Source organism: Manacus candei, unplaced genomic scaffold, assembly GCF_025592945.1.
Source record: "Manacus candei isolate 608988 ecotype Guabito, Panama unplaced genomic scaffold, ASM2559294v1 h1tg000024l, whole genome shotgun sequence".
NCBI lineage: Eukaryota > Metazoa > Chordata > Aves > Passeriformes > Pipridae > Manacus > Manacus candei.
This window is the reverse complement of record NW_026138072.1, coordinates 5,375,788-5,395,362: the sequence shown is the minus strand read 5'-3', so window position 1 is coordinate 5,395,362 and position 19,575 is coordinate 5,375,788. Positions and strand designations below refer to the sequence as shown.

Here is a 19,575-nt window from a genome sequence, read left to right as displayed (position 1 = left end):
TTGGTTCTATAACATGCTTTTATAGTTTAGTTTCCATTTTTTCCCAAAGAATGCAGTGAAACTATATGAAAAATTGTAGTAAAGATTATTATCCTTGAGCAGAATTGTGATGAAATTAGAGTTGCTCATCAACTTCTTCAGATTTTTTGTCATACTGTCATTTTAGATTAAGACTACATGAATTCAAAGAAGAGAAAATATCCCTAAAAACATAGCTTCTAACTTCTATAAATGTAAAACAGAAAGATGTCACACATACACAGCTTCTATGTGGGAAGACTCAATTTAACTGTATCTACACAGTGATGCTTTCTCAACTGAGGTTAATATGATAATTTTTTAAGCAGATAGCATCAGTTGAACTAATAGACAAGACTGCTATCTCAGAATCTACTTCAAACATTTCCCCATTCTTCAGAATTGAAACACTAACAGACACCAACAGTATCAGACTTGAAAAGTAAAAAAGCAAGTTGCCTCAAGACCAAAAAACCCTATGTTAAGATGGATTCTTCCACATTAAAAAAAGCAAAAAAATGTAGTGAATTCTCCCAATCTTAAAAGTTTCCTCTACCTGTTTCAAATTGCTTTGATATCCTCTATGTGCCACTGGAATCTACCAAAAACCTCCAAAATCCAAACTGTACTTATCATTTTCTGATGATCTGTCTACTTTCCATACCCCTTCCCCAAGCATGCTTAAAAGCACACAGGTTTGGATGAAAAAGCAAAATAGAAGATTCCAGAGCAAAAATAATAAAACAGGATCTTTCCTTACACAACAGTTCTAAACCCAATGCTGTTCTGTCTGCCTTACATATGTCTGGAGGTTCACAGCAAAAAGTACTGATACAGAGAAGTGTCATTTTCCAACTACAGTACTGCCAGTCACAGGTCTCCATGTTACCAGCTGGCTACTACAACCATGCTTTCAGTTAATTCCTTTTTTTCAAAGACAGTGATTGATTCCCTACAGCTTTTCCTTGTAAAATGTAAATATCAGATGTCACAGGCTCAAATAAAAGATAAAATACATACAAGATTCACGTAAAATCAACTTTTTACAGAATATGGAGATGACTCAGACAAATGCACTTTTCAAATATCAAAGATATACCACTATATTTACCCAAATACATTGTTGATTCATTCTTTGAATTTTAGCCACAAATTTCATCACTAAGTAGTATATTAATATAATTAAAATAACTAATGAATACAAAATAATATGCAAATATACAAATTTTTTTTCACTTTCCTTTATCTTAAGTAGAGAATGAGTAACAACTCCTCATACCACCAAAACAGAGGAGGTAATGTATAAAAGAATAGTTCAGTACTTAAGACTGTTGGGATTAATTTCACCCACTTCTCCTAGTTAAGAGCACTCCAAAAATGCTTTCCTTTGAATGTTAAATGTAACAGTGAACACAATGTTCTTATGTATGTTGTATGTTGTATGTTTCTTCTAAAACATACAACTGTAGTCAAATATGAATGTCTGTCTTACAGACAGTACAGCACTATAGCAAACTGAATACTTACCAGTTTCCCCATCTTTGAAATCCTGCAGCTTGAAGTATGTGTACAGCAAACTGACAGATATATACAAAGAAGAACACAAAGAACCTGAATGAACTGTCACTCCTGAAAGAGGCGGGGGGAAAAGATTAAAGCAGCCAGAATATTAATTATAATTTTTTGCAAATTCTATAGTACCAATCTAACTTTCTTCTGTATTAACTAGAGGAAAAGTCCTTTCATTTATCAACAGTGACTTGAAATGAGCAATTCTGTGGCTTTGTAGAGTGTTTATTTACAAGAGCTGCTCTTTCTTCTTTAATATAGTATTTTTGCCACCTGCACCTCTATGAAAGGTGAGAACAGTTCTGTTCAGCACACAGCAGGGTCTCTTTGACTAAACATGTAAGTCTGCATGAAAAACAGAATTCTGGTCCACTTTTAGACTGAAATTTACAGTGGGGGCAAGATGGGAATAAAATATTTTACTTGTAAAAGAAAATAAAATCTCATATGGATTTACTGAAACATAGTACACACCAGAATAGTGAAGCAGCTTTTACTTTGAAGTAATATATACAAAATAGGTTTGCTGTTTAAATTACTAAAATGTCAGCTTGACAAAGACTGAAGGTAAAAAAAAAACCCGGACACATATAAGTGTACAGGCAAAATCTCAACAAAGACTCCATTTATTGCTATCAAAACTAATTATCATATGATATGCTTGCTACTGGAGTCCTTAAGAAAGCAGAAATCACTTAGTTAACTCACAGTATCAGATTTTGCCTTTAATAGCTCTTCCTGCAGAAGAGAGTTTGCTAATTTCTATTCAATCAGTTCAGTTCAATAACTATTTCGTTTTCAGCTAAGCAACTGACTGAAAGTTGAATATACGAGTAGTAGTTTTCCTTTTCCAGCCAACCAATATTCACTAAGGAAAGTTTGGGATTTACTACAGAGCAGATGCAAGGTAACCTATATGATTCCTCCAAGATTTGTGGGCACACCAATATCCCCCTGGTTAGCAAAAATAAACATCTCATTTAGTCTAAGTGTTACACTTAATTGCAGTATCTGACCATCAATCTTTCTCTACAAGAATAAGGGCATTTTAACTCAGAATATCCTGAATCACTTCAATGTTAAAAAAAAAAAGTTCCCAAGAAATCCTATAAGAGTACAGGATCTGGAATCTCTGCATCCTGATCTTCACCAAAAAAATTCAATTTTGCATGAAACACATCATTCTACTCTTAAACACAAACCTGTCACACACCTTACACTTGTGAAGCCTGCAAAGATTGCTACAAGATAGGAAAAATACTAGTTTGTTTATTATCTACCTGTTCTATTCAATCTTAAGAATCTCAGGCTACTTCAATTACAGATACTGTAGGTGTCTATCACTTAAAATTTTAAGTGTAGCTGTTTATGAAGTTCATTCAGGAAGCCAAAAATTTAAGACACTCTTGACTATTAACCTACTCAAATTCTTGCTGTGAAGGGACAAGAGATTTAATGAGAATTTTCTTTACAACTGTTATCAGTCCTTACTAACTTCAACAAAATTACATATTTCCTGCAAATATTTTGTCAATGGTAGAAGCTGTAAGTACTTTAAAGGTTATTCCATGACATTACTAGCTATTGCCATGTATATTTCAAATTCAACAACTGAATCAATGGCAAACATACTACTTGTTTCTAATGAAAGCATATTAAAGGATTATCATAATGATAATTAAGCAAATTCTGAAATGTTAATGCATTTTGATAAGCTTTTAAATATCCCAAGTCAAGCTGAAGTTGTTACCTGAAAGCTCCATAAAGTGGTCTGTACCAGCAGACAAAAGAACAAGGGGTAAAAAGCAAGAACCAGAGAATACTCAATCCAAAATCAACCCCTCGTGTAGCATCAACGTAAAACCAGGCCAAACATCCAAAGATATTAAGAAACAGTGTCACTGTATGGACTGTAGAAACAAAAGCAAAATAGTCTTGATTAGGTTATGTTTATACAATAAATTATTACAATTATTAAATTAATATCCAATTTGAGCATTTTAAACAAAACATCAGCATGTGGAAAATAAGCAATACCCTCTCAATGCTCTCAACAATAAACAAATTTTTATATAGTTTTCTAACTTTCAGGTAAACCTTCTCTTCACAAGTGAAAGTACTGAACATGAAAATTCAAGTACTATGATGTATAAAGCAAAAATTCTGACATTTTTGAACATGAAATGATGAAAAAGGAGGTTTCTACAGCTGCAATAATTGGTATTTTTCTACAGTAACAATTGAATACAAATATTTAATAGACTAATGAATATTTTTTGAGACAAAGCTTATAAATGACATTAACTGCATCACAAAATAAGCATTCTAATTTGAAAAGAAAAATTTCCAAAAAAATCTTTCAATGAAAACCTCTTTGTCTTCCATATGTTAAAACAAACAAAAAAACCATTTTCTAAAAATGTTCCTCAGTAAAACAAGATTTGCAAGAAGTTGTTCTAATGCTTTAACGCATTTTACATATTCAACTATTTCTTAGAACACTGGTCTAAGGCAGACCATCTGCCTTTTTGGTGCTCAATACTATCATTTTCTCATTGGCAGACCTTGTTACAGGTTAACTATTCAATTCCAGCTAAAGAAAATGCATTTGGATTACGACTTCACATTTTATTTCAAGTAAGTTTACTTCTCAGAATAAGATATAGCAATATTAAGAAACATTACAACTACTACCTTCATGCTATCTGGCAGAGAGAAGTTAGTTACTTCTGCCAAAGTTAAAAGATGAACATGAATTTTTCTTTTTTGTTCAGCAATAACCCGTGGTTCAGGAGCAATTTTGCTATCTCAGAGGACAGTTTCTGTCCTTGTGGACGAGAATAAAGTAGGGTATTTATCATTGTGTGTGCTCAAGCTGGTCCTGACAGCAATGATTTTTTTTTTTTATTTAAGTTCAGAGAAACACTTTAGTCATTCCACTGTAAGGTAAGGTCAACAGAAGAACTGGCAAGATACTAACGATTCTGAAAATAATACTCCTCTTTGCTGCTGCCTTAACCAGTACTTAAATAAGCTCTAAATCAACTCAGTGGGAAAAAAAAATCTTAAAAGCAAAATGCACAGATCATTGCACGAACAGCTGATAAAACTCAAAACACTTCCCTCAGACAAATCACATTTTCCTGTAAGAAAATGCACCAGAATCAGGTGCTTTTAAATGAAAGGCAATTAATGCACCTACATATCATAGCACTGCCCCAAAAGGTCAGAAAAGCAACTCATTTCAGAATTTGTGTGTGTGTGCCTCATAAAGCACAACAAAGGATACAAACCCAGTTCTTGCCTTTTGACAAATATAAGAAAGGTGTATTCTCTCTTTTTCTAGTCAACACTGGAAAAGAGGGAGACACCCTAGATTACTAGAAACGTTCAAATTCTGGTGGAGTTCTGGTTGAAACCTCAGGCTACCTAGAAGATGAGCTGTCACACCAGTATAAAAGCACAGCTCCCATATATTTTGAAATAATATAACATTGTTGCTTCCTTTATTTGTTGCCATAAGAAGGAAAACTAAAACGAGTATTAATATTCCAATTCTCCCTGCCCAACTTCACTTCCTGTTTGAAACATACACACTTTCAGAATTCAGTCCTCCAAATGGCCAGAATTAGTAACCATCCTAAAATTCTGAGTATTTCATCTTAGATTTCATATAAATCTTAATTACCTGTCAGCTTTATGAGAGTGACTAGTCATACATTCTACAGTTGCTTATTTGAAGATTAATGACCCAACAATGGGTCATTCCCACAGAAAGCTGTGGATTATGATGAAATGGAATAGACTTGATTCAATGCCATCTGCTCATTTTAGGTATTTCAATTACGGGGCTCAATCACAGCAATAAGATTACTAGAGCAACATGTAAAATTATGGAGATTTGCTAACTATGTCTGAAGCTATGAAAAAATACAGAAAATGTCTGAAATTCCCATTTCCTTAAAATGTTAAAAATACATTAAGGGCATCAAAGTACCTAAATCTTTGCAATTTCCTCAGTCTCAGAGTATTTATTAGGCTTTCGTCACACTGGACAAGGCAGAAGAAACAAGAGTGGATCTGTACATTTGTTTAATCCAACATTTCTCTAGTCAAAACACAGCATCAGAACGAGAGCAAAATTAATCCTACAAAGATGGTGTAGAGCATTCTTTGGGTACAAAGAGAGTTTTAACATGGACTGATTCTTCAGCTAATTGACACTATTTCTTAAAATAGTCTAACATGATACTAAGCCTCTGCTATAGATTAAAAACTGTATTAAACTATATAAAACTATGTGTATTAGATTAAATGGATATTACACTTCTTAAACTCAAAAGTCTATTACACTAATTGTGAGTTATAGTTCTTAATATATAAGCTGATTTTAAAAACAGTGAAATTATTTCTAAGTTAATAAATGGTCAAAGCTCAATTTACAACAACAGAGAAACTCAAATTAGAAAATTGCAATAAACTAGAACAAAACTGCCTTAGGATAATCCTCCTTTTTTTCTGTGGAAGTTTTTATGAAATAATTCAATACTTTTAAACCGTAGCAAACCATAAGATTTTGTTTCAACATTTGGTTTCTAGATTTAAAGTAATTTTTCATTACAGATGTTAAAAAAGCCAAAGTAGTATGTATCACCAAGTGTGAACAGGCATTTAGTTTTTTTCTTTAAAAGAAAATACTTACACATCCACAAATAGTACATAATCTTTACTGTCTTCTGGAATTCTACAGGAATGTCTACTGAAAAATCCTGGTAAAAACAAGGACCTACTGGAAAATTCTCAGGAAGAGGTGGCCAGTTATTTTTTCTACCTGCAAAACAGAAAATAAAGAAAAAAAATGGTGTTTATAATATAGTTATACTAGAAAGAGATATACATTTGAACTTGTTCAAACTGTTTTATGCATGAGTTTTTTAAGTGGATGGACAACTTGAGCTACCAAAACCCCTGAGTTTTAAAAGCAATCCTTACAAGATACTGAAATTAAAACTACAGAAATAAAATACAATTAAGTATAGACAGGTCAAGGAAAGTTTATCTACATAAACGACTGAGCAAGCATCTGACAATTCCTATAAAGTAGTAAGAAAAGAGAATTCTTCACAAAAAAACTCAGATATGAGCAGAAAAACAATTTCTCAGAGTTCCTTGACTTTTATATTAATATTTTCCTTAAGTCCCATCATACTCACATACTTTGTTGAATACAAAGACAGGGGACTGAAAAGCATTCTTCATTTTCAGAATTGTGGTATTTTTAACACCAGACTATCTCTAATAATTTGATCTAGTTTCCAATATAGTTTACAGTCAGAACTTACCTAAAAGGCAGAAAATCTCAAGAAAGACAGTTACTGAAATGGTCTGTAATTACCTTTTTCTTACAAGAATATCCCCTACAGCATCAATGTATTTTGGTACAGTTGTGTGGGTATCAGACACATGGATTTCCTGTACTATTATCTAATCACAGCCTCTGTTGAATACAAGTCATACCAAGCACAGACTAAGAGATTCAACTGAGACAATTGCTGCAGCAAACCTTTACCATAGCATTTCAACCTCTGGATTCAAGAGATACATGCCCAAATGAAATAGCTGAAATAGGAAGCAGCACATGCTCAAATGCAATGCTGCTCAGGACCCGAGCAGAGAAGACTGAAGGCATTGAGCTGAGGTGGCCTACCAGCTTGAAGATCTTTCACTGTAGTCAATATGACAACACATGACAACAGTGTCCTAGATACGTAGCCAGCATCTTAAGGCAATTGAATGCAAACAGCTAGAGGTTTACAAAAGACCCTGTCCTCCTATCAAGACAACTCTACAGTATGTTCAAAGGAGTTCAAATGAGTGTGCAGATCAGAGGATCACTGTCAGTCAGTGGGGCAGCAGCAGAGGTGACCAAGGTGAGTTCAGGGCTGAGTGTTAGATCGAGCTGTAGAGGGGGGTTCCCAAGCTCATGGACACCTGAGCAGCAGGACAGCATCAGGAACTGGTAGTTCTCACAAGCCAATCAGGTACAGAGGGGCCCATTGCCAGGAGAACCGTGGGAGATTTAAATGGCTCTAGTGGAGCATGAGTGAATTGGAACATAGGAACCGAATGTGGTGCAGCAGTTTGCATAAGTAGGGTAAGCAGGGAGGGTGCTGCAATCTGCAGGTAGGTTCACACCTCAGGTAAGTGCTAAGTGCTGTAGGTCTCTGCCATAATGGTGGGCACTTGTCTCAGAAACAAAATGAGTGTGTCTACTGAGACAGCCCCTGAGAAGTCTGATGCATCCACCCAGACAGAACTGGTAAGGAAGGAGACATCAGTACAGGTGGTAGCTTGCAATGAATGCCCAGATACTTCTCCTGGAGGAAAGGCTGGTACCTGAACAAGTGTGCAAAGGTTGATGGCCTGTTGCAGCAGGCGGACAAACTGCAATATGCTACACAGTATTAGAGGGGCTGAAACAGAGATAGATACATGGTCCAGAACCATACATTTACAATGGATACCACTGAGTGTGACACATGTTGGACCCTGGTGACACACAAAAGTAGGGCTCCAATTCAACCTCCACCCTCCAACATTCAGATTAAAAATAGGCATGATGTTTTAAAGGCCAAAACGGAGAACCTGCACATGTGGTTACCATACAAAGAAATGACAAGTTATTGTAGTGGGCAACTCTCTGTTAAGGGGCATCGAGGCACCCATCTGCCAGCCTGCCATACAGCTGCAGGAGCTGTGCTGCCCACAGGGGGCTACAATCTGTGATGGTGCTGAGAGAGTACCGAAGCTTGTCAAGAGCACAGGCTATTGCCCACTGGTACTTTTTCACGAGGGTACAAATGACACCAAAAATGGGCAGGATCAAGGGAGACTATAAAGCCCTGGCAAGGTAGGTGAAAAACATCAGTGCTTCTCATCTATCCCACCAGTTAGAGAAATGGGGACAGCCAGAAACACAGGCTAGTGCAGATCAACATTTGGCTTTGAGGTTGGTGCCATCCAGAAGATTTTGGCTTTTATGACAATGGATTGTGCTTTAATCATTGATTACCTCCCCAAAATGCCTGTACACAAACGCGCAGCATGGGGAATAAACAAGACCTGTAAATCTACGTGCGGTCATAGGGCCATGATCTCCTTGCAAATATGGAGACATGGTGGAATAGCTTGCATGACTGGAATGTTGTCATGGATGGCTGTGTACTTTTTAGAAAGGACAGGTCAGAGAGGCAAGGTGGTGGAGTTGCTCTTTGTGTCAGAGAGCAACTGGAATGTACTGAGCTCTATCCAGGGACAGTCAAACAAGTTGGGAGTTTATGGGTGATAATTAAGGGACAGGCTGATACGGTTGACACTGTCGGGGGTGTTTACTATAAGCCACCTGATCAGGAGGAGGTTAATGAGGCTTTCTATGGGCAGCTGGAAACAGCCTTGCAGTCACAAGCCCTGGTTCTCCAGGGGAACTTCAGTCACCCTCGTATTTGTTGGAGGGACAACACGGCTTGGCACACTCAGTCCAGAAAGCTTCAGTAAGTCATTGATAACAATTTTTTGATGCAACTGGTGGAAGAGCCAACAAGGGAAGGTGTGCTGCTGGACCTCGTACTAACAAATAGGAGGGACTGGTTGAAGATGTGAATGTGGGGAGCAGCCTTGGCTGCAGGGACCACGAGATGGTGGAACTCAGGATCCTGTATGGTGGAAGCAAAGCAGTAAGCAGGACTAGAACTCTAAACTTCCAGAGAGCTGCCTTCTGTATCTTCCTACTTAAAGGAATCCCACAGGATACGGTTCTAGAAGAGGAGTCCAAGAGACTGGTCAATATTCAAGCATCACTTCCTCCAAGTGCAAGACTAGTGTATTCTCATGACAAGAAATCAGGCAAAGAGGGCAGGAGACCTGCATAGATGAGCAGGGAGCTCCTCATAAATCTCAAACACAAGAAAGAAATTTATGGGATGTGAAAAAAGGAACAGGTCATGTGAGAACACTATAGGAACATCATTAGGGTATGCAGGAATGCAACAAGGAAGGCCAAGGTCCACTTGGAATTGAGTCTGTCAAACAATATCAAGGACAACAAGAAGCGCTTCTACAAGTACATCAGCAGCAAAAGGAAAATCAGGAAAAATATGGAGTCACTGCTGAATCAGATGGGTGTCCTGATGACAGAAGACACAGAGATAAGGTGAACTTATTGAATGCCTTCTTTGCCTCAGTCCTTAGTGCTGAGGTCGGCCCTCAGGAGTCGATACCTCAGAATTAAGAGAAGGACAGAAAAAGGAACCCTTAACCCCCCAGATCTTGACCCCAAGATCTCCAGTTGGTCACAGAGGGTGGGGTTAGAGACTGGCTACACAAGACTTCACACCCTCCACATATCCTGATGGGATGCACCCACAGGTGCTGAGGGAGCTGGCAGATGCTGTAGCTAAGCCACTCTCCATCATCTTTGAAAAGTCATGGAGAACAGGAGAGGTCCCTGATGACTGGAGGAAAGCCAATGAAGATTGGGATGGGAATAAGGAGGACCCAGGAAACTACCAGTCAATCAGCCTCACCTCCATCCCTGGGAAGGTGATGGAACAGACCATTCTGGAGGTTAACACCAAGCATGCAGAAGAAAAGGTCATAAGGAGTAGTCAGCATGGATTCACCAAAGGGAAATCATGCTTGACCAATCTGATAGCCTTCTGTGATGGCATGGCGGGATGGGTTGATGAGGGGAGAGCAGTGCAATAATGTGTACCTCGACTTCAGCAAGGCTGTTGACATTGTATCCCACAACATCGTCAAAGGTAACCTCAAGAAGTGCGCATGAGATGAATGGACAGGGAGGTGGATCACGAACTGGCTGAATGGCAGAGCTCAGAGGGTCACAATCAGCCAAGTGGAATCCAATTGGGGACCTGCAGTCAATGGTGTTCCCCAGGGATCAAGACTGGGTCTTATTCAACTTTGTATCAATGACCTGGACAAAGGGATCAAGTGCACCCTCAGCAACTTCACTGATAATACAAAACTGGGGGGAGTGGCTGATACACCAGAAGGCTGTGCTGCCATTCAGAGGGACCTTGGAAGCCTGGAGAGTTGGGTGCAGAGAAACCCAATGAAGTTAAACAAGGGCAAATACAGGATCCTGCACCTGGGGAGAAATAACCCCAAATACCAGGTCAGGTTGGGGGCTGACCTATTAGAGAGCAGCTCTGCAGAGAAGGACCTGGGAGTCTTGGTGGATGACAAGTTGATCATGAACCAGCAGTGAGCCCTTGTGGCCAGGAAGGGCCAATGGTATCCTGGGGTGCATTGGAAGAGCGTGGTCAGCAGGTGGAGGGAGGTGATTTGACCCCTCTACTTGGCCCTATGAGGCCACACCTGTAGTGCTGTGTCCAGTTCTGGGGTCCTCAGTACAAGAAAGACAAGGAGCTATTGGAGGGTGCAGCTACAAGGATGGTACAGTGAAGGGCCACAAAGATGATAAGGGGTCTGGAGCATCCCTCTTATAAAAAGAAACTGTGGGAGCTAGGCTGTTTATCCAGAGAAGAGAAGACTGAGGGGGGATCTCATCAGTGCATATAAATATCTCAAGGGCGGGTGCCAAGAGGATGGTGCCAGACCCTTTTCAGTGGTGCCCCATGACAGGACAAGGAGCAATGGCCATAAACTAAAACACGAGAAGTTTCATCTCAACACAAGAGAGAAATTCTTTACATTGAGGTTGGCAGAGCACTGGAACAGGCTGCCCAGGGAGGCCATAGAGTCTCCCTCACTGGAAACATTCAAAACCCATCACAATGCATTCCCATGTAACCTGTTCTACGGGACTCTGCCTTGGCAGGGAGATTGGACAAAATGATCTCCAGAGGTCCCTTCCAACCCCACACAGTTCTGATTCTGTGATTCATTGTAGGTACCTTCCAACTGAAAATATTCTATAAAATTCCCCAACAACTTAAATTACTAAGAAATTACACAAATCAGAATTGTAAAAAAAGACCAGTACATATGAAAATAAAACAGAATTGCAGATACAACTGAAAAGACCAAGTGAAGTCAACCTTGCAGACAGTGTTTTATTTTGTTGGGTTTTGGGGTTTTTTGAACTCCAGTCTGAAGTTCTTCCTTTTGAAAAGGAATATTCCCATAGATCTACTTGTAGCAAATTATCTCCAGTTAAGAGGATGTAAATCTTCTCACTTGTGAAATTGCTATACAAAAACTGATGGTTTCGCACAGCACAGAGTTTTGTGGCAAAATGAGATACTGATTTTAACTATGGATTCCAAAGTGCCATAAAAATTAATAAAAGATTAATAATGGAATAGATCTTTCTGCTATTTGTATAGTGTATTATGTTTGTAATACAGCAAAAAAAAAATTTCAAAACAGAAAAGTTCTCCTATAGCTATAAATGACAGATGAAAAGTTAAAGAGATGTTACTTAGGAAGTTACTTTCACTTCATCTCAAAATGCTCCATTTCTATTCAATAACATTACTCAGATACTAATCTAGAACAAAAATAGCTGATAGCAAATAATAACATGTAACAGAGGCCACATTTAAAAGTTTTTCAGGGAAAATCTGCAAAGGACAAACTAGTTTTTATTCACTACATGCAGTGTCTCAAGGGAGATGAACTTTCTTTTCCTGAAGACATTACAAAAATCCCTCTTTGATTTGCTTCACAACGTCACTGTCAAATTAATACAGTTTCTAAGAAGAAGTGAAATTTCTGATACTTAAAAGTATATTATTCATGCATACCCCCTTGCTGACTGAGACTCTGCATTTCCCTTTCTCTGCGATCTAGTTCAGCTGCTTTTCTTTCCAGTTCTTCCTGACGCTTTAGCAGTTCTGCCTGGGCCAAGGCATGCTCCTGAACAAAGCAAGCATCATTAGATACTGTTAAAAAGTATGAACACAACATAAATATTCCAAGCCTGTTTGCTACAATTAAGCATCTCCAGTTATGGCTGAAGACTGACCCAATATTGCACAAATTCACATAGTAACCAATTACTTAAAAGCAGTATTAACTTTAATTAGGAAAGCAGTGCTTATTTATAAAAGACATAATTCCAGAAGTGTATTTAAATAATTATAACTAAAAAGAACCTAAAAAAGTGCCTACAAGTTGCAGACAAACCTTAGCAATTTGCGTGTAGGCAGGTGGTTCTTCTGTTGGTTTCATTATTGCTGGCTGGGTACTGGGTACATTAGGCATTTTCACATTTCCTGGAGGAGGCTAAGGAAACAAAAGACAATTATTGGAAAACAGTCCCCTTTTCTAATAAATTTCTCTTCATTAAACCTGTAAGAAACAATCAAGTTTTTTTAAAGGAAGTATTACTGATAAACTGAAAATCTGATATGCTGCCTGCAATATTTAAAACCTTCAGGAATAAGATGTTAACTGTACTCTGTGGTGCAGTGTTCTGCTTACTTCGTTTCACATTGCACTACTTCTGATAAATACTCATGGAATTTTATAAATCAGTCAAAAGTAAAGAGAATTTTAATTTTGTTCAGATATGAATATGAATATGGAGTTTCTGTTTCAGAGAATTGCAGCATTTAACAGTGATCTATTCAAATTCTGAAAAACAATGCCATTTATTAATAATGTCTTCCAGAGCCTTCTACTTAACAAAGGCTTGTATCACCTGGCTAACTAGAGAAGCAATGTACCACATTAAATTTTCAGTTCAAAATCCATAATCTATTGTTTGACTATTTCACCAGCATGTACCGTAGTACCTGGCTGGCAATTCACTCACTTGGTTACCATCTATAAGAAAACAGCTTATAAGGAGTTTTCAGTGGCTCAGTTTTTGATTTTTTGTTTTAATTTCTCCCCTCCTTATTGCCATTTGCCATTTTCTCTGATTTTCTCCACATTTTTTTATCACGCACAATATTAGCCTGCAGCTATCAAACAAATGAAAAAGACTGAAGTTGCCTAGACTGACGTTATCAACTGAACGTGACCAAAGCAGATCAGTATAGCGTTACTACGATGAATTTTATTCTTAAATAGGCTTAGGGGTAAACTACAATTCTTTGTGCAGAGCTTGCAACTTGAAAGACTTCCCTGTTCTGTCATCTTGTGAGACAGAGAACCACTTGTTCCTAATAAGACTGAAATCAAGAACAAAGATACAGTGAGGACTGTCAAGTTTTCAACACAAAAGTACCTCAAAAGACAGCAGGAATCAAACAATATCATTAACTTGGCAAGCTATGACTTGAATCACATTATTGCATCTTTTCTTACCTTCTTTTAAAATATACAGATGCAATACACTGAGGAGGAAATATGATACCTGAGTGAACTTCACCTCTGTGTGTGATATTGCAGCACATCGCAGCAACAGCATTTGATTCCAGCATTTCAAAATTATCTTTTCATCTTATACGTCAAATATTGAGATATCAGAGCAATCTCATTTCTCAGAAATAGACAGGATAATGGTCTTCCTTCAGCCCTCAGCCCCTAAAACACCATAGAACTGTATCTATGTAATAACATGAAGGAGAATACTGCATTTCAAGCACTGCAGTGCAAGCAAACGGCTGCCCTGAGTCTCATTTTGTTAGATCTGTGTGCTACAGTCCATTATTTAACACAGGAATGAAACAGCAGTCAAGACAACTTTCATGTCTGCTTGAAGATTAAAGCCTCTGTCTGTGTATGGGTCTGCTAAAAAAAACCAACAAAATAAATCCCGAACAAACAAAAACTCCAACCAACCAACAAAAAATAACATTTATTATTAGTAGACTTTACTCCCCTGCTCCTAACTGCCCAGCAAAGAACTTGTACCTCCTGACTTCTTAATTTCTTGAATATTTTTAAAACCTTTTTTCTATAGTATAGAAACAAGCTGCCCCTGTTTCTTCCTCTGGTATAAAGTCCATTGACATAAATTCCAGTTCACGCTTTAGCCATTTTCCATCTTAGTTTTTCTTAACAGTCAGCTCACTACGTATTTCCACCAAGCTGTCACTTCTCACAAGTCTGTTCTATTGAGAAATCAAGTTTAAGACACTTACCCTGCAAAGAAACAATTAATTTAGCTTTTTCTTAGATCATTATTTTCTATTAGTATTCTTAAAATCTTAAAGGATGGCATAAGCTTCCTGATTCCAGGAAAGAAAGTTTCCCAAGTTGTCCAAATTTTAACTCAGAGCTTTGAGCTTGTGTTATGGTTTCACACTTTGGTGAAGTTTAAACTCCTAAGCTTTCTTTGAAGACCGCTTCCACATTTCCAAAGGCTGTCCTTCCCCAGTAGCACACTTGACAAAGCAGCAAAAAGCCAGCATGATAAGTCTCTTTTTATGGTACATCTAAAGAAGCTATTTCTGAGCTACAGTAAGTATGTCCACACTATTCATGAATGTGTAGTATCACTTATGATTTATTTCATATCACTTGATGGAATTCATGCACAAAGTACACAAAGAGCTTATAAGTGAATCAGAAGTAGTACAGAAAGGCAAGAAGAAGTCAGGTGTGGATGGTCAATTCGGTTTCCTACAGACTCATCACTGTTCAGATGCAAGACAGAAGGTGGGGAGCTACCCAGGAATTAACTGGGAAAAAATTCCACTGAAATATATCTCCTGGGGAGGAAAAAAAAAATCCACTAATGATTTTTTCCAATTTTTTAATGCAGCAATTTGAAATTGATTGCTATATGCATTATTGTGTATAGGTATATATGGCATACCTATACACACAGAGTGCTCAAAGGAGTTAAAAACTGAGAAGCAGCAAAACTTTAACAGAGTTTCATTAAATGATGAAGCAGAAATACTAACTGTCTTATCTCATCTGTTCCTTGTTGATTTCAGATAATGACAAAAGACAGAATGTAATTTCCATGGTGACTGTTAGAGGTGGAGACAAAACCACTGAAAAAGCACTTCTGTTCCCCTTTTTCCAGAGAGCTGCACATTAAAATAAGTGCATAAGTAATATAAAAAGTCAGAGTAGCTCAAGATTATATTTTTTTAAACAACATCTACTTTCTTTATAATAAATGGTCATTACAAAGCAATTTTGAAACTCCTCAAGCTTCCGAAAACTAAATCCAGCATAATTCCTGATATTGTGAGCTAGGAGGAAAAAAATTTGGAGACTTACTTAATATTGTTGCTGGTTGTAAATATTCTGCTTTAAACAGCTGATCCTAGGCATATCCAAAATGAAACTTCTCCCAGCATAGCATTTTAACACTGTATGAAACCTTACTGTTTCACCGCTGTGATGGCGTGCTCTCCCTGCCCCCACCATTTCCCATAACTCTGCTCAAGGGGTTATAGCCAGTGACAGTTGTAATGGATCCATCTGGCCATGAAGTTTGGAATAAACTAACTCCTGTAATGGGTATGCAAATATGACTACAAGTCAATCATCTTACTCCATAAATAGTGGACAGCCCAGGGCCCCTTGAGCTCTCCCTCACAGCAGTGGGCAGCACACCAGGATCTCCCCTTGGGTAGGGACACCTCTCAAGGTTACTCCTCGGAGCTGAGAGACTCCTTGCAACAACATATTCTCAGTAAGTGATGCTAAACTTTGACATCTTAGTTAAGTGATAGAAGGATTTACTGTGCACATATAATCCTTCAGACATAAACCATTGACTAAGTCTGGATTCATACACACCTAAGCTCCCCTCAGGAAGGAGTTCAGGATGTAATGAGGTCCCTTCTGAAACTCATGACCCTCAATGAGAGGGCCTTTCTGACAGTTTTGTATCCTCTAGGCAGTAATCAAATGTACCTTGCCATCGAATCTTGTTAAACCACTGTTGCATTTATTATTTTTTTTATATTTTTAAAAATTATTTTAATTTTTGTTAAATTGCTGTTTTATATCAATTAATATATAGCTGCTTCTCTCTTAAGAGTGAATTCTGTCTCTGTATCCATGACATTGCAAATACTCAAATATGAACATTCCCCAACAGCACTACCAGATTTGCCACAAGAAATAAGACTATATTTTAAACATACAGTATTTGACTGTTTATAAATTATATTGACAGACAGTAAACAGCCCTAAATTTTGCTAATATTGCAAAATATCTTCACTGTCAACAACAGCCACTCAAAAATGCTGTTATCTCATCCCTTGTATTTCCCCCTGCAATGGATAAAAGCAGTGCAAGGTATATTGGAACTATATAAATTAGAGGCAAAAAACTACAGTGTATCTTTAATGTAAACTTTTTTTTTACTGCTGCACCACAGCTTGTGGACTGTTACTTAAATACAATGTTTTTCTGATTCCAAGCAGCACCTGCATTAAGTGAAATAGAAATCAAAATAAAGACATTAGGGAAGTGTGCCACACTCACAAGCTTTAAAGCCAGTGAAATGCAGAAAAACATAAGGACAGACTATCAGAAATCTTACTAAAGAGGGAAAAAACTCAATTCTATTTTGATCCCTTCTCAGGGAGCCACTCTTCCTTAACAGGTCAAAGTTCACTTAAATCAACCTTGCCACTGAATCCTCCAAATACTTAATGGGACTATTTATTCTTAACACATCTTCCACTACCTGTAGCTAGCCCACTACACATATTACAGCGTCAGTCCCAACTGTGGAAACAATACCTCAGAAATCTAAGATAAACAGCATTATTAAGAAATTAATGTACTACTTACTGTTCTTGAATCAGAGAATGGATTATACTCATCTAGCCCTGGAGGAACATTTCTTGTCACTTGTGTAACAGAAGGATCCTAGGAGAGAAAACAGTTGTGTAAATGTATGCACATGTATATAACCAAAAAAGTAAACATACATATATTATAAAAAACTCAGATTTTATTTCAATGTAAAAAAAGGGTTTTTTCACTTAAAAAGTCTGTAAATGTCCACCTCTTTGTCTCCAAAATAACATCATTTCATTAGGAGCTTCTTATAAACCTTGATTACACAGTAAAAAAAAAAGTTCATTTGTTGTCATTTGTTGATTTAAATGGAGAAGAGCTCTCATGAGAGAACACAAGAAAACTCTATCCTGCTATGCTGATCACTGGACTCCACAACTACACATTCAAAAAACACACCAGAAGAAAAGAGCTTTCTCTAATTCTTGGATGTCTCTACCCAGAAGCACACCTTCAGGAAGAGAAAAACCATTTAATAAAAATGAACCTGAGGGAACAGGGTCTCATAATGCTAAAAGCACTTCTGGTTCAGTTTCTACCTGAACTATCAAAATTTAGAAAAGAAGTACATTTTTTTTCCCCTCAATTAACTATACAGTAAGAAAGACTGCTTGAGATATATCTTGAGAAAATTATTTCATTTCTCAGTGCTAGAGACAGTTAGGCTTTTTTGACTCAGTCTTTAATGGCGACCTCTCTTCCCACACCCTTGAGTGGGAGAACAAAGTCCTTCCCACTGTTAATAGAAGATCAGGTTCATGACCACCTAAGGAACCAGAAGGTATGTAAGCCTACAGGACCCAATGAGATGCATCCCTGAGGGAATTGTAGTTGCCAAGCCACTCTCCATGATATTTGAAATGTCATGGCAGCCAGGGGAAGTCCCAGGTGACTGGAAAAAGAGAAACATCATACCCATCTTTAAAAAGGGTAGAAAGGAGGACCCTGGAAACTACCACCCTGTCAGCCTTACCTCTGTGCCTGGGAAGATCATGCAACAGATCCTCCTGGAAGCTGTGCTAGGGCACATGAAGGACAGGGAGGTGATATGAGACAGCCAGCACAGCTTCACCAAGGGCAAGTCCTGCCTGACCAACCTGGTGGCCTTCTAGGATGGAATGACGACATCAGGAGACAAGGGAAGATGTCATTTGTCTGGACTTCTGTAAAGCCTTTGACACAGTCCCCCACAACATCCTTCTCTCTAAATTGGAGAGATGGATTTGATGAGTGGACTGTTAGATGGATAAGAAAGTGGTTGGTCACATCCAGAGGGTAGTGGCCAATGGCTCAGAGTCCCAACGGGCATCAGTGACAAGTGGTGTCCCTCAGGGGTCCCTACGGGGACCAGTGTTATTTAATATCCTCATGAACGACATAGAGGGATCAAATGCACCCTCAGCAAATTTGAGGATGCACCAAGCTGAGTGGTGCAGCTGACACACCCGAAGGACAGGATGCCATCCACTGGGACCTGGACAAGCTCTGGGAGAGGGATCATGGAAATCTTAGGAGGTTTAGTAAGACCAAGTGCAAGGAGCTGCACCTGGGTCAGAGCAGTCTTGGTATCAATCCAAGCTGGGGGATGAACGGGTGGAGAGCAGCCCTGCCGAGAAGGACTTGGGGGTGCTGGTGGATGAGAGGCTGGACATGACCCAGCAATGTGCACTCACAGCCCAGAAAGCCAATTGTATCCTGGGCTGCATCAAAAGCAGTGTGGGCAGCAGGTCAAGGGAGGGGATTCCACCCCTCTACTCTGCTCTGGTGAGACCCCACCTGGAGCACTGCATCCAGCTCTGGGGTCCCCAGAACAGGAAGAACATGAGCCTGCGGGATCAAGTCCAGAAGAACAACACCAATTTGATTAGAGAGACAGAGTACCTCATAGGAAAGGTTGAGAGAATTGGGGTTGTTCAGCCTGGAAAAGAGAAGGCTTAGGGGTGACCTAATTGTGGCCTTCCAGTATTTGAAGGGAGACTACAAGATAGAAAGAGACTTTTTACAAGAGCATGTCATAACAAGAAAGGGAGGATGGATTCAAACTAAAAGAGAGTAGGTTTGGATTAGGTATCAGGAAGAGATTCCTTACTGTGAGGGTGGTGAGACACTGGCATAGGCTGTCCAGAGAGGTGGTGAATGCCCCATTCCTGGACACGTTCAAAGCCAGGCTGTTTGGAGCCCTGGGCACTGTGGTGTAGGGGAAGGTGTCCCTACCCATGGTGGAGGGGTTGGAACTAGATGACCTTTAAGATCCCTTCCAACCCAAAACATTCAAAATT

General features: G+C 38.6%; 1 protein-coding gene across 1 annotated transcript in view; it reads right to left on the bottom strand.

The window, feature by feature from the left end:
- SCAMP1 (secretory carrier membrane protein 1) overlaps positions 1–19,575 on the bottom strand; it is a 35,270-nt gene that overhangs the window by 5,164 nt on the left and 10,531 nt on the right. Inside the window, exons 2-7 of the mRNA XM_051788114.1 lie at positions 17,288–17,365; positions 12,757–12,855; positions 12,375–12,486; positions 6,290–6,418; positions 3,338–3,497; positions 1,546–1,647 (exon numbers count right to left, since the gene is read on the bottom strand). Of these exons, the coding sequence (XP_051644074.1) occupies positions 1,546–1,647; positions 3,338–3,497; positions 6,290–6,418; positions 12,375–12,486; positions 12,757–12,855; positions 17,288–17,365 (680 nt within the window). The remainder of the gene's footprint in view (positions 1–1,545; positions 1,648–3,337; positions 3,498–6,289; positions 6,419–12,374; positions 12,487–12,756; positions 12,856–17,287; positions 17,366–19,575) is intronic.